General features: G+C 43.2%; 1 protein-coding gene across 2 annotated transcripts; it reads left to right on the top strand.

The window, feature by feature from the left end:
• Positions 1-991: 991 nt before the first annotated feature.
• PCDH18 (protocadherin 18) lies at positions 992-13,730 on the top strand. Of its 2 annotated transcripts, none has more exons than XM_037058513.1 (4): positions 992-3,998; positions 4,785-4,873; positions 4,968-5,131; positions 11,772-13,730. In XM_037058513.1, exons 1-4 carry the CDS (start codon positions 1,512-1,514, stop codon positions 12,434-12,436), a joined length of 3,405 nt encoding a protein of 1,134 aa, XP_036914408.1. In that variant the 5' UTR covers positions 992-1,511; the 3' UTR covers positions 12,437-13,730. The 2 variants fall into 2 exon arrangements, with proteins under 2 accessions (XP_036914408.1, XP_036914409.1); XM_037058514.1 differs by having other exon boundaries at positions 993-3,998; positions 4,788-4,873.
• Positions 13,731-14,567: the final 837 nt, after the last annotated feature.

Below are 14,567 nucleotides of genomic sequence, written 5' to 3' on the forward strand. Positions count from 1 at the left end.
TTTGATGCACACAAAATGCAATGTTCAGCTCAGGCATTTTCTTGTGCAATGCAAACAAGCTTTGGGGTTTTACAATACCTATCTGAAAAGCGTCTTCATAAATAATACAGATATTATCACAACTTGTCTTGTGAACTACTGAGCCCATGTACCCCCAGTATTCACTGTGAAGACCCACCATGGATAGATACATGGTATCTCTTGGTGGAAATTGGCTTGCTAATGTATGAAATGTCCTTTCTCCAAGATAACAGGATTTTTTTTTAAATACAGGACAAAGAAATTGCATAGCCAATTTCGCCCAAACTCAAAGAAGTGATGTGAGGTATACTGTTGATTAGTTTAAATCCTCAGGTGTTCCTTTAAATCTTGCTAATTAAAATAAATCAAGAGCAAAATATAACCCCTTTCTTATCTTCAAAGAATAAAGATGAAAGAGAAGCAGAGAATGAAACATCTTCACTGGTTCGGCCTCTTGAAACACAGCCCCAAGTAAATGTGCTCTTGCTGGTGGAGGGGGGAGGACCCGGTATTTACAGAGGGGGAGGGGAAGGAGGCAGGCTGAGAAGCATAATTAGAAGCAAGTTTTCAAATTTTATTAAATCCCTCCACCAACAACATGCACTTAGAGGCGTTTTAAGTTAAACCAGTACTTAAAGACTATGAAAAACAAGATGATTACATGTTTGTAGAAGTAGAAAGGGCAATTAAGAAAACCAGTACAATTTAAAATGCCATATAAATACAGGCGACCAGAAGTTGATTTAAAGTTTTTTCTTCTGTAATTTGTCTCCCCTTTGTCGTGGCACGCTCAGAGAAAGTGAATGCGGGAGGCGGGGGGAGGGGGGGCGGTGGAGAGGAGGGGCTCGGAGGGCGAGGGGAGGTGCAGTCCTGGGCTGCTTCCCACCCTCGGCTCTCTCCCGTTCCCCCAGCCCCGGTCTTCCTCCTCTGGGTCCCCCGCCCTCCTCCGTTGCCCGCCCTGGCTTTGGGGACTCCATCAGCTTTTGATTTGGAAGCCCGCTGATTGGCTGGAAGCCGTTCAACACACGCCGGGCCAGAGCGCTTTGTCTGAGTTGAAGTGAAGTTGTACAGATTTTAGACTGGAGTCAGCAGCAATCACGGGTGTTTAGTCTGCAGCCGAGCAGAGAGAAAGGGAGCGAGAGTCGCTGGGAAGGAGCCACCGCAGACCCTGCCGGCACCCTGCCCTGCATGGATTCCGACGACAGGCAGGGGGAACCGCGGCGGTGACGAGCAGATTCTGCCTGCAAAGCGGACAGACAGCCAAGCAAAGGCGCGAGGGTTGTTGGACTCCATGCCGATGATATCTGGAAGTCGTGACACGGTGTGTATAAAACTAAAGTTTGCGAGCCGTTAATTGCTGCTGTGTTATTAAGAGGCGCTTTCAAGTTGCAAGTACCAAATGTAGCTTAGCTTTAAGTTGCCAAAGGAAGTTGGGGGAATTGCTTTGCTGTTTTAAGTTGCGTTGTGAGAGGAACCTCGTAAACCGACCGATGTACCAAACGAATGCTAAGATGCACTTTAGATTTGTTGTTGCACTCCTGGTGGTATCTTTCAACTCCGCTGTATTGGGCAAGAATTTGAAATACAGGATTTACGAGGAGCAGAGGGTTGGATCAGTAATTGCAAGACTATCAGAGGATGTGGCTGATGTTTTAGTGAAGCTACCTTATCCTTCCACTGTGCGTTTTCGAGCCATGCCGAGGGGAAATTCTCCTCTCCTCGTAGTGAATGAGGATAATGGGGAAATCAGCATAGGGGCGAAAATTGACCGGGAGCAGCTGTGCCAGAAAAACTTGAACTGTTCCATAGAGTTCGATGTGATCACTCTGCCCACGGAGCATCTGCAGCTTTTCCATATTGAAGTCGAGGTGCTGGATATTAATGACAATGCCCCTCAGTTTTCAAGATCTCTCATCCCCATTGAGATCTCAGAGAGTGCAGCAGTTGGAACTCGGATCCCTCTGGACAGTGCATTTGATCCAGATGTCGGGGAAAATTCCCTCCACACGTACTCTCTCTCTGCCAATGATTTCTTTAATATTGAGGTTCGGACCAGGACTGATGGAGCCAAGTATGCAGAACTCATAGTGGTCAGAGAGCTGGACCGGGAGCTGAAGTCCAGCTACGAGCTTCGGCTCACTGCCTCAGACATGGGGGTGCCTCAGAGGACTGGCTCATCCATACTGAAAATCAGCATTTCTGATTCCAATGACAACAGCCCGGTTTTTGAGCAGCCGTCTTATATAATACAACTCTTAGAAAACTCCCCCATTGGCACTCTGCTCCTAGATCTGAATGCCACGGATCCAGATGAGGGCGCCAATGGGAAAATTGTGTATTCCTTCAGCAGTCATGTGTCTCCCAAAATTATAGAGACTTTTAAAATTGATTCAGAGAGAGGACATTTGACTCTTTTCAAGCAAGTGGATTACGAAATCACTAAGTCCTATGAGATTGACGTGCAGGCTCAAGATATGGGACCAAATTCAATCCCAGCTCATTGCAAAATTATAATTAAGGTTGTGGATGTTAATGACAATAAACCTGAAATTAGCATAAATCTCATGTACCCTGGGAAAGAGGAAATATCTTATATTTTTGAAGGGGATCCTGTTGATTCATTTGTTGCTTTGGTCAGGGTTCAGGACAAGGACTCTGGGCTGAATGGAGAAATAGTTTGTAAGCTTCATGGACACGGTCACTTTAAACTTCAGCAGAGTTATGAAAACAACTATTTAATCCTGACAAATGCCACACTGGATAGAGAAAAAAGATCTGAATACAGTTTGACCGTGATTGCTGAGGACAAGGGGACACCCAGTCTCTCCACAGTAAAGCATTTTACTGTTCAAATCAGTGATATAAATGACAACCCTCCCCACTTCCAGAGAAGTCGGTATGAATTAGCAATCTCAGAGAATAACTCGCCCGGGGCATTTATCACTGCGGTCACAGCCACCGATCCCGATGATGGGGAAAATGGGCAAGTTACATATACTATTTTGGAGAGTTTTATCTTGGGAAGCTCCATAACTACCTACGTTACCATTGACCCATCGAATGGGCACATCTATGCCCTCAGAATCTTTGATCATGAAGAAGTGAGTCAGATAACTTTTGTGGTTGAAGCAAGAGATGGAGGAAGTCCAAAGCAACTTGTAAGCAATACCACAGTCGTGCTCACCATCATTGATGAAAATGACAACGTCCCTGTGGTCATAGGGCCTGCACTGCGCAACAATACTGCAGAAATCTCCATCCCCAAAGGGGCTGAAAGTGGCTTCCATGTCACCAGAATAAGGGCAATTGACAGAGACTCCGGTGCGAATGCTGAACTCAGCTGCTCCATAGTAGCAGGTAACGAGGATACTGTCTTTATCATTGATCCACGGTCATGTGACATCCACACCAATGTGAGCATGGAGTCGGCCCCCCACTCGGAGTGGGAGCTCTCGGTCCTCATCCAGGACAAAGGCAACCCCCAGCTGCATACCAAAGTCCTTCTGAGATGTGTGGTCCTGGACTCCGCAGAGTCAGTGACAAGCACGGCGATGACCTCAGTGAGCCAAGAATCTCTGGATGTCTCCATGATTATAATCATTTCCTTAGGAGCAATCTGTGCAGTGTTGCTGATTATTATGGTGCTGTTTGCAACTCGGTGTAACCGAGACAAGAAAGACACGAGATCGTACAACTGCAGGGTAGCAGAGTCCACGTACCAGCACCACCCCAAAAGACCGTCCCGGCAGATCCACAAGGGAGACATCACCTTGGTGCCTACCATGAACGGCACTCTCCCCATCCGATCTCATCACAGGTCATCTCCGTCTTCATCCCCCACCTTAGAAAGAGGGCAGATGGGCAGCCGGCAGAGTCACAACAGTCACCAGTCCCTCAACAGTTTGGTGACAATCTCGTCGAACCACGTGCCAGAAAATTTCTCGTTAGAACTCACCCATGCCACTCCTGCAGTTGAGGTAAGATCGTGCACTGCACCATTTCCCTCACAGAGTAGCTGCTAAGAAGTTGTGTTAAGGGCTCGGTTTTGCAACTGAGGAGTAACAGTACTAACAATAGGCAAATAAAGTAAGGTGCGAGTTACATTGTGTGTATGTAGCAAGTGTATAGGCCTGAGCACACTGTGTTAAGTTTTTCTTAAAGAATTTACTTGCATGTACTATGGAGAATATTGAAAAATAAATGTGAAGCTTACAACGGACCATCTGATTAGAATCCCCATACTTCCCAGATTAAGATACTGGGAGCCAAATATGAAGGGGTTTGCAGTATTATCAGAGGTCTGGTCTCTACTTAAAAAAAGAGCCCAAACAAACAAACAAACAAACCCCCTCTGGTCTGCAGAATCCTATCTCAATGCATGTTGTTTGTTCAGCTTTGGGAATTTTTCTGAGGTTATTTTTACTTACATGTGTTAGAATGTTGTATTTTAGAGCATTTTCTTTGTGTTTTTATAACCAATCACTCTCCTCAGAACTATAAAATAAAGGAAATCAACCTATTATTTATAAAGGAGTCCCCTTTCAAAAAGGAAAAAAAAAAAAACCCTCAGCTGTGTAAGACTGCTCAGGTCTCTCTGGTGTGCACTCACTGCCATGAGTGGCCAGCGGCTGGGGCTGCCACAGCTCAGCACAGAGCTGAGCCTTTGAAAAACAGGGAGCCTGGTCCTCATGTTTCCTTGCCAACAGCTCGGGAGGACTGGGGGTTTTGTTTCCAGGAATCAGTTCTGTCTCTTTGGTTTCCAGCAGGTCTCTCAGCTTCTTTCAATGCTTCACCAGGGGCAATATCAGCCAAGGCCAAGTTTTCGAGGAAACAAATATTCTAGGAGCTATAGGTATGAATCACCCTTGTGTTGCCTATTCAGTCTCAAATTACATGGATGCTAAAGAATAAACGCTCTACATACATTCCCTGATTTATCTTTCTAGATATGCCCTTCAAGACATGGACAAATTTAGCTTGAAAGACAGTGGCCGTGGTGACAGTGAAGCAGGAGACAGTGATTATGATTTAGGGCGAGACTCTCCAATAGACAGGCTGCTGGGCGAAGGATTCAGCGACCTGTTTCTGACAGATGGAAGAATCCCGGCAGGTAAGGGGGGGAGGGATAGATGCATCCTTGTTGCTCAGATCTGCCACACCGGTGAAGTGTACGGCTTCCCCAGCTCCTATGCTCTTTGTCCTCTGTACCAGGTAATCCTCACTCTATTAACAATGAACATAGCCTGAAACACTTCGCAGTTGTTTTCTTAGAATTCCTATTAAGCAGTTGGTAGAGAAGGAGTAAGCGTGAGAGCTTAACAAGCCAGGGAGGAAGGAGTGGGCGGAGGAGGAGAGGAAACCACACTGCTCCCCCCCCACCCCCCCACACCCCCCATACTGTCCTGTGCCATGTGGCCCCAGGACGCTCCTGAGCAACTCTTCACAAAATTACTGGGTGGCTGTTTTCACTCAGCAGCCTGTTTTGGTGCATGGTGGTGAACTGGACTATAATTTGGAGGACACATTTCCTGTGATGGAGACCAACTCGCAGAAGCAGAGCTTAAAATACACTAGGAAATGGTATACTTTAACCACTAAAAATAGGAGAGAGAACACATCTTTGTAGGTGGTTTGCATAGAGCATTTTTTTGCCACCTTTCATTTTATGTCTGCAGTAGAGTGGAAGAGAAACAGAGTCCAGGAGAGGAATTTGTGAGTATACAGCTGGATGCAGGAGATTTTAGGAAGTTATGAGGCACCTTTTCCTTAGAATCCCTTCTCCTTAACTGTGCAGGAGAAACTCCCTGAACCGACTGTGCAAAATACTGACTGCACCATTGAAGCGACCCTCTGACTAAAGACTGCAATATGAAATCAACTCTTAGGAACACACAATGTTCCTTTGGCTACTTGTGTTTCTAAATTCTACTGTATGTTGATCAAGTGACTGCCGTTCAGTAAATGAAAGGTGGAAGAAGGCGATACTACCTGTCTGAGTCCATAAACATCTGTTTTCTAAATGCAGATTAGTAAGAGGGTTTTGGAACTAGACATGAGGGAGCTTCAGAGGGCCAAGGAAATTCAGGAGAAGTCAGTGGCCAGAAACGCTGGCTCTCTTAGCTGTAGGAGACGTGGGGGCAGTAGCTGCTGCAGGATTAGTGCTGGTCGTCGCAGTCACTGTCCTAGTTGCCAACAACGTCCCAATGTTTGCTCCAGTCACTGTCCTAGTTGCCAACAACGTCCCAATGGTTGCTCCAGGCTGTCGAGGTGCTCTGCACTTGCAGTCCTTCTCCCAGGGACGGGCATAGGAGGTAGTAATGGGTGGTGGTGGGAACAGTAGTGGGAGCTATAGAAACCGAAGCTTCTAAAGGTTTCAAATGTGTCCAAAATAGGCAATTTGTCCATTCGAGAGGTGAGATTTGAGCCATTCCCACACTCTAAATACTCTTTGATCAGTAGTAATGATCTGAAGTAACAGGTTGTTACATGCTTTGAAAAAATAGATTGAGAGGCATATTTATTCTTCACTTTAGAGTCTTACTACCCTCCACGACACTGTTAAATGCTGCTAATTTAATTGTGTTTACACTGATAGAGACTGCATTTCTGGCAGGATGAGTGTATGGGAAGGGCTTCTCCTTACATGAAGGGACACATAAACATGAGAGGCAGGGTTGGCTTGGTCATCCATGGTGCCTTGGTGTGTTTTGTCTTGTTTTAGTTTTGAATTCATAGATTTCCTCAGCCAATTTATAGAGAAAGCTCTGAAAATCTGTGGGATGCATATGGCTTTAGACAACTTGCTGAAAGAGAATCAGTTTCATTATTTTTACCCATGAAATGAGAGTGTGTGTGTGTGTGCATGTGTGTATGAATGAAATGGCTGGATTCCTGTTCTTCCATGACTGACAGAGCTCTAATTTTGAATACTGGGCCCCAGTTTGGAACAACCTGATTTCCCAAATGACATTATTTTATAAAACAGAAAAATCACTTAATGGGCACAATGTCAATATTTCATTATGTGTTTTTTCCTAATTATGTGAAGTCTATTCATTGACATTTTAACTTGGCAGCCCAGTTAAAAAGAGAAAACTACCCCTACTTACATTGCCTTGCAATTTGTGGGCCTAAATATTGCCTAAAGTCCTTCCAGTTCTGAAGTTTAATTCTAGCAGCTAATCATGGTCTAACTCTTAAGAAAAGATCAAGACTTCTCCTTTCGCTCTTCCTTGTATTTTCAAAGTTACCAACACTAGATATGTTCAGGGCAGGAGAGGTCTCTGGTGCTTGAGTTAAAAAATGAAGTTAAAAAAAATGTTAAAGAAGAAGGACATTGGTAAAACAGTGGGTGGACATAAAGCCTAGATTTTAGTGAGTGTTTAGTGAATGACTTTAGACTCTTCCAAGTCACGTTCCTTTTTAATGTTAGAGGCTGACTTTACATGATCAATAATAATACCAGTTGATATATAGACAGCTGACCCATAAAATATGTTAAGCTTTACTCATGTTTGGCTAGTATAGAATGAAATGTGCATATTGAGTATTTACACAGATATAATTACACAGATATAATTATCCTTTAATTACAGCCATCATTCCGATGATACTTCACCAGTTTTCTGGTTAATTCTTCACCCTGGCAGCTTCTGCCAGCACATTCGGGTATAAACGTCATGCTTTGAAAACTTATATTCCCAGGACATATCCCAAGTAGGGCAAAAACGAAGTCCATATTTGAATGCCATTAACAGAAATCAGTACAGTTTCCGAAAGCATGCATATTTCTAGGGCTTAAGTGTCTTATTCCAACTGTTTTTCTGCATTAAACTGTGATCAAATATAGATTATGTTACGTTGCACTGCCTGCCAACTGGGTCATTTCTGGTCATTCGTTCTATTAATTCCCACAGACATAGCCTGCCTGCTGAGCAGCAAAATCACATGTATTTTTGTCTGTTAGCCTGTGTTTGTCAACATAGTTTCCCCCTTACTCATGCACCTTTGAACCTCATCTACTCCTGCTCAATCCCCATTTTCCCAGGCCGCTGGCTGTGCCAGGGTGATTTGCAACAGAAAGGCTTTTGAGTTTGTTTCTTGCGATGCTCCTTCCCGGCCCAGCTCATTCCACTTTTCATCAGACTGTCCTCAGTGATGATTCATTCTGCGTTCTTCATTCTCATGGCTGGTATCCTGGTTCTGATCTTTCTTCCACGGTTGGTTTTACTCTCAAGCATATGAACTGATAATATCCTCTCTGTAGTAGCTCCTCCCTTTGCTAACTCCTTTATAGAGTTTGAACAAGTTTTCATAACATTTTAATGCGCATTTTTTAAATTTAAAATCAATCAGTAACTGACTTGTTGCCCGGCGACACCTGATGAAGCATACATCTTGGCATTCTGAGGCCAATGAAATTGACTCCTAGCTTATGAATTCTCAATTTTGGCTTTTTTGTGTCTTCTGCCATAGACAGGGCCACCTCTTCCTATAACATACCAATTCTTTGCTCATGTGTTTTTCTAACTAAAAAAATAAAAACAAAACCAAAAACAAACCCTGCTTCTCTTCACTGGGTCTATCTAAATCCTATTCACCTCTCAAATGTAGTTTCAGGTTTCTCTTTAACGATTTCAGCCTCCATGTTCACTATCCTCTTTTCTTGCATGCTCTCAGCGTCGTACGTTGGCACTCTAACTGGGCATGTGGCCTCATTTGCCACCCTTGACTCAGAACTCGATCTGAAACCATTTGAGGGCAGGAAGCTGTCAGAGCTCTTTGTATGTTAGAGGCTCTTCTGACACGACCGTTCGATCTCTCATTAACTACAGGCTTGGTAGAAGTTAGGCACACATTTTTCTTCTAGTATTTCATGCTTGCTTCCTGCCCTGCCTGTAAGATTCATAGAGGGTAGTAACAGAATTGATAGTCATGTAGTGGAAAAGGAGAGTTCTCTGTCTCCCTCACATCCTCCCCTCCCCAGGGGAAAGAACCTGGTAGTGTTTTCAAGGAGGGACGGAGGGATCGGCCGCTTGCAGCACTCGCCAACAAGCTCCACGTTCGTGGGGCGTGGTGTGGAACCTCTGTGGCACTGACTTAGGCCTGCACTAAAAATGTTGCACATAGTCCAGTCTCCAGGGAAAAGATTGAAAATGTCAGTGAAATGAATGGAGAAATGCCCTCTTCTGCATCTGTGTGCTTCCATACGCATTATTTTTTGCCATCCCTCTCTCCATGAGTGTTCCCTTTTCAATTTTTCTTATATTCTGGATTTTCTTGTTTTTGTGTTCTTATTTTAGAGTCAAAGTCACATTTATTTATTGTGAAATTGTAAAATAGCATTTTCTGTTTTAAAAGTACATATGACTAAAAATGACTTTTGAACATGAATTATCATTGTCATCACCCAGGTTGTATTTTTGGTTACATATTCATTCTATTTGAGGCTCTAGAAATGTGGTCATACCTAGGATTCTTAGGAGCCTATTTAATCTCCCCCAACATTTCTCCCCTAAGGTTAATGTCCCTAAACATTAAAATAAAAAGTCAATCGAACAGTTAAGTCTTTCCCATAGTTAAAAAGGCCAGAAAATGAATGGAAGGTGTAATCAGCCCGTTACCTTTCCTTGTAACAGGACATGAGACAGACAACATTTTCAGAGACTTGGGCAATTAAGAAAAAATTCATTGCCACTTTGATAGTTACTTCACTGCTTAGGACCTCATTGCTATTAAAGCATTCCAGTTACTCTCAACTCCTTTTGGTTTTGTCCACAGCAATCGAACAATAGTGGGCATTTCCAAGTTGTAATAATGCATGAAGTCAGTACATCCAAGCATACCTTTCCTCTAAAATCATCCTCCCTCATTTAAACGTAACCTTTCTTCATAGCAAAATGGCACAAGGATTCTCCACGCTCGCCCTCTTTCTCCTACCCCGCAGTGATTCCTGTGGGATCACTATTCATATGGTCTCTGTATCTCCTCTACCTACTTTGTATTTTTAGCTTTTCTAGAATCAGACTTTTTTCCCCCACTCACAATATTTGCTCTCGTTCTTCTGGATAAATATCCAGAAGTGAGGCTGCTGGCTCACATGTCAGTTCTATTTTTAATTTTTTGAGAAAACTTCATTCTGTTTTCCATAGTGGCTCCACCCACTTTGTATTTCCAACACAGTGTATGAGGTTTCAGTGTCTTCTCATCCTTCTCAACATGTTATTTTTTTGTTTTTTTTGTAACAGCCATCCTGACAGCTTTGAGGTGATATCTCACTGCGGTTCTGAGTTGCATTTCCATGATGATTAGAAAACATACATGGCCTGGCTGGTGTGGTTCAGTGGATTGAGTGCCAGCCTGTGAACTAAAGGGTTGCCGGTTTGATTCCTGGTCAGGGCACATGCCTGGGTTGCAGGCCAGGTCCCCGGTATATGGCGGCATACGAGAGGCAACCACACATTGCTGTTTCTCCTACTCTTTCTCCTTCTCTTCCCCTCTCTGAAAATAAATGAATAAAATCTTTAAAAAATAAAACATATATGAAGGCTAATTCTCTGCAGACACTTTCACCTAGTGCTAAGGACGCAGCCCTATCCTCAATAGACAACTTGTCTCCTCTGACAGAGGATTTGGCATTGTTCAAAAGTCATTCTTTTTAGCAATAATTTCATAGAAAGAAAAATATTTCCTAAGTAGCCAGAGCTATAGAATCAGCTCTAAATATGTAGGTATGGCTGATATCAATCCAGTTTTCATTAAAATATAATTCCTTGAAACTTTATGTATTCTGTGATTTGCTCTAAAATGAAAATTATGTTATTAGAGACCTAATTGTCACTGGGAGAGATGGATGATTTTTGGAGTATAATTTATATCTTCGCATTTCCTGGTTGTTATGCAGTTTAGCTATTGTATTTCCTAACTTTAGAGATTTTTCCCTTTAGTTTTCTGCTTTTCTCATATCATCTATTATTTCTGTGAGTGTGGCCACTCACATCCCAATAAAAGCATCATAACAACTGAAAGAATGGGTTTTTCATGTTCTTCATCTTTTCATGTTTTTCCACCTATTTGAATTTCAAATCTTTAAAAAGAAGGCTTCTTAACGGAGTAACTACAGATGCCTGGTAGTTGAGGATAATCTACGTTGCTATTTTAAATAACAAGTCCATAAACAACCCAGATTGCCTTTAAGAGAGATTAAGAAGTACAATGACCTGAAAGCTTATTATATTCTCAATGCTCCCATTAAAAGTAAAGTAGGTCAGATAGACCCCACTGTTTGAAAAGTTACTCAAAGGCATTACTCAAGGATTATCTGTTAGCATTATAGAGCTATGGGTTTCACTTACTGTTCCGGTGTTTTTAGAATTTATGTTCAGCAAGTATCTTCCCACCCACACCTTACCTCTTTTTCAGTCATTCTCGTGTTTAAGTTACCAATCCCTTTGCCGTTACCTGAGTAGCAGAAATTATATTCCTGACAAGTAAGAATCCTGAGTCCCCCTTTCCTTTTTTGATGAACAAGAAAAAAAACAAACCAGATATGCTGGGTGCATAAAACTAACAGTCACACCAAAGCCAGAATTGTGGTTCATCAGATGTGTACATTAATGGGTTAGTATCAGGTCAGTAGTTTCAACAGTCTCATTCTATGTTTATTTATTTATTTTTAATAAAATGCATTTCCCCACCCCCCCGAGTCGTGCTGCGTGTAACCACGAACCCCTTGTTTCCCCGGCGCGCAGCCATGAGGCTGTGCACGGAGGAGTGCAGGGTGCTGGGGCACTCGGACCAGTGCTGGATGCCGCCGCTGCCCTCGCCGTCAGACTACCGGAGCAACATGTTCATCCCGGGGGAGGAGTTCCCGGCACAGCCGCAGCAGCAGCACCCGCACCCGAGCCTGGAGGACGAGGCCCAGCCCGTGGATTCGGGTGAGAAGAAGAAGAGTTTTTCCACCTTTGGGAAGGACTCCCCAAATGAGGAGGACGCGGGGGACAAAAGCACGTCCTCGCTGCTCTCGGAAATGAGCAGCGTGTTCCAGCGCCTCCTGCCCCCGTCCCTGGACACCTTCGCCGAGGCCAGCGAGGCGGATCGGGCCAACTCGCTGGAGCGCAGGAAGGGACCTCTGCCGGCCAAGGCCACGGGCTACCCCCCGGGCGTGGCGGCCTGGGCGGCCAGCACGCACTTCCAGAACCCGGCGGCCAGCCCGGCGCCCGCCCTGGGCGCCCACCCGGGCGTGCAGCCCTCGTCCAAGTGGCTGCCGGCCATGGAGGAGATCCCCGAAAACTACGAAGAGGATGATTTCGACAATGTGCTCAACCACCTCAATGATGGGAAACACGAACTCATGGACGCCAGCGAGCTGGTGGCCGAGATTAACAAGCTGCTTCAAGACGTGCGCCAGAGCTAGGGGATTTGAGCGAAGCGCTTCTGTTTCCATATGTGTGGAAACAGGGGACAGAGAACCCCCCCGAAAGAACGGGCATTGCCAAATCGTTGCATTTATCATAAATGTGTCTGTGTATATTGAATATTAAATACTGTATTTTCGTATGTACACAATGCAAGTGTGATTATTTTAATCTGTATTTTAAAAATACATTTGTACCTTATATTTATGTGTAATTTAACAGACAAATTTTATTTTTTTACTCCCATGACAAACACGTCTTTCCTAGTCATGTCGAAAGTAGCCACTGTTCAGTCCCCATGTACTCACTAGTCACTCCTGACATCCAAAGGCAGGGCTTAGATTAGTTACTTTGGGGAGAAAGGGTTACGCTGTAGGCACAACCCCACACTAAAGCATCATAGAATTCTTACTTCTATTAAGGGATCCAACTTTTTTCAATGCTTTTTAAATTAAGCACCAATAAAAATGTTAAACTATTTTATTATTGTTGTTATTATTTGTACTGCTCTCTGCTAGTTGGATTAATTCAGCTGTTACAGCAAAATGGAAAGACGAGGGGAAATTTTATTTCCGAGCTGGGCAGTCTCTTTCACAGTCAGTGATGAAAATAGGGCTAGAGTCATTTTTTTTCCCAAATCCCAGGCCCCTGCTATTCCAGGAGATCACACTGGCCTGTTCTTGAGAATATTTCTCCTAAAGTATTATTGCCTATTTATAATCAAGGTAAACAAAGAGCTTCATTCCATCCCTGTAACAGGAGATGTGCTCCGAGGAAATGGAACCTGTCCTGTAAATGGATAACAGTGCGTATTCCAGCAGCATGACGTATTAATGGACAAAGACAATTATGTCGGTATCCCTCCTGGGGTAGTAAATATAATCGATTTATTCTGGAACCGTTCTGTTTGAACCTTCCCCTCTCCTCTCACAATACTTGAACCATTTTTTAATCTTGGCAATGTTTTTTTTTTTGCTCTAAGTATTCACTTTTAGCTTTTGTCTCCAGTGCATGATTTTATATTTTTGCTTTTGTATTTAGTATAAGAACATTTATAAAATTGCATTTTTGCTATTGCAATTCTATTTTATTTGTTGTGTGACAAATGTCAAATCCTTTATTTATTGTGCTGTTATCTCTCTGTGTGGAATGCTTTGGTAAGAAGGTCGTTATTCTGACTGTTCTCATTTATGACCAAGCTTCTATTAATGTTATTTCTATGAATACACTATCTTGATTGTACTCTCCAGAAAATATTACTGTCAATGAAAATAAAAGAAAAATTAAAGTAAAGCTAAAGAACTGTCCATAAATCAGTCCTGTTCCTCTATGTGTGTGCAAAAGCTTTTGCATGAAGCATATCCTTCTTGAAAAGGTAATTCCGGGTTAGGTTTTGAATGATAAAGGGGGAACATTCAGCTGGCTTGGCAAACAAGAAAAACACAATGGAAAAGGAGTGAATTGGAGATTTGTAATGAAAATTAAAAGAGTCTACAATATTTGTAGTAGATTAAATAATTTAAGTGCATTTGAAGTCTAAAGAACATGGAATAATCAAAGAGTAATTGCTTTACCACTTTTTAAATTAAAAAAAAAAAGAGTCCTCAGAACATTTTGTATAAAGTTGTGTGTGTGGGAGGGGAAGTACCCTTACAATGTTTCTGTTTTCCTCTACCCTCTGAGTTCTTTTGGCTGGTCTAATAATTAAATCTGTATGAGGTCAGTTACCAGGAGAAAATAACCAAATTTAATGACACATGTATGCACGGGAGCCCCATATGCATGGGAGTTTCAGAAACGGAGATGCTGTCTACGTGGCATTTCAAGCTCCAGATGAGGTCAGGCTCCCCAGGGCTTCAGAGGGTCACTGTGGAACAATAAAAGAAACAGCGGTTCTGTAATTAGCAGTTTGCCCTGTCGTACAGATAGGCCCCACCATAGGTAATATCTGATCATCTCTTATCATGGAAAGGCCTCAAGTCCCAATTCTCTCAGGTAGCTGTGGGAGAGGGGCGGGTATACGTTCCTTTTGAGCTCACAGGGTCTCAGTTACCTTTGGCTGAAAAGAATCCACAAGAGGGGCATCTTGGGGTGACTCCTTCCGAACCTGCGTTTCCAAGAGAGGGAAAT

This window comes from Sturnira hondurensis, unplaced genomic scaffold (genome assembly GCF_014824575.4).
Source record: "Sturnira hondurensis isolate 20B ecotype Veracruz unplaced genomic scaffold, ASM1482457v3 Scaffold0010128, whole genome shotgun sequence".
Classification (NCBI taxonomy): domain Eukaryota; kingdom Metazoa; phylum Chordata; class Mammalia; order Chiroptera; family Phyllostomidae; genus Sturnira; species Sturnira hondurensis.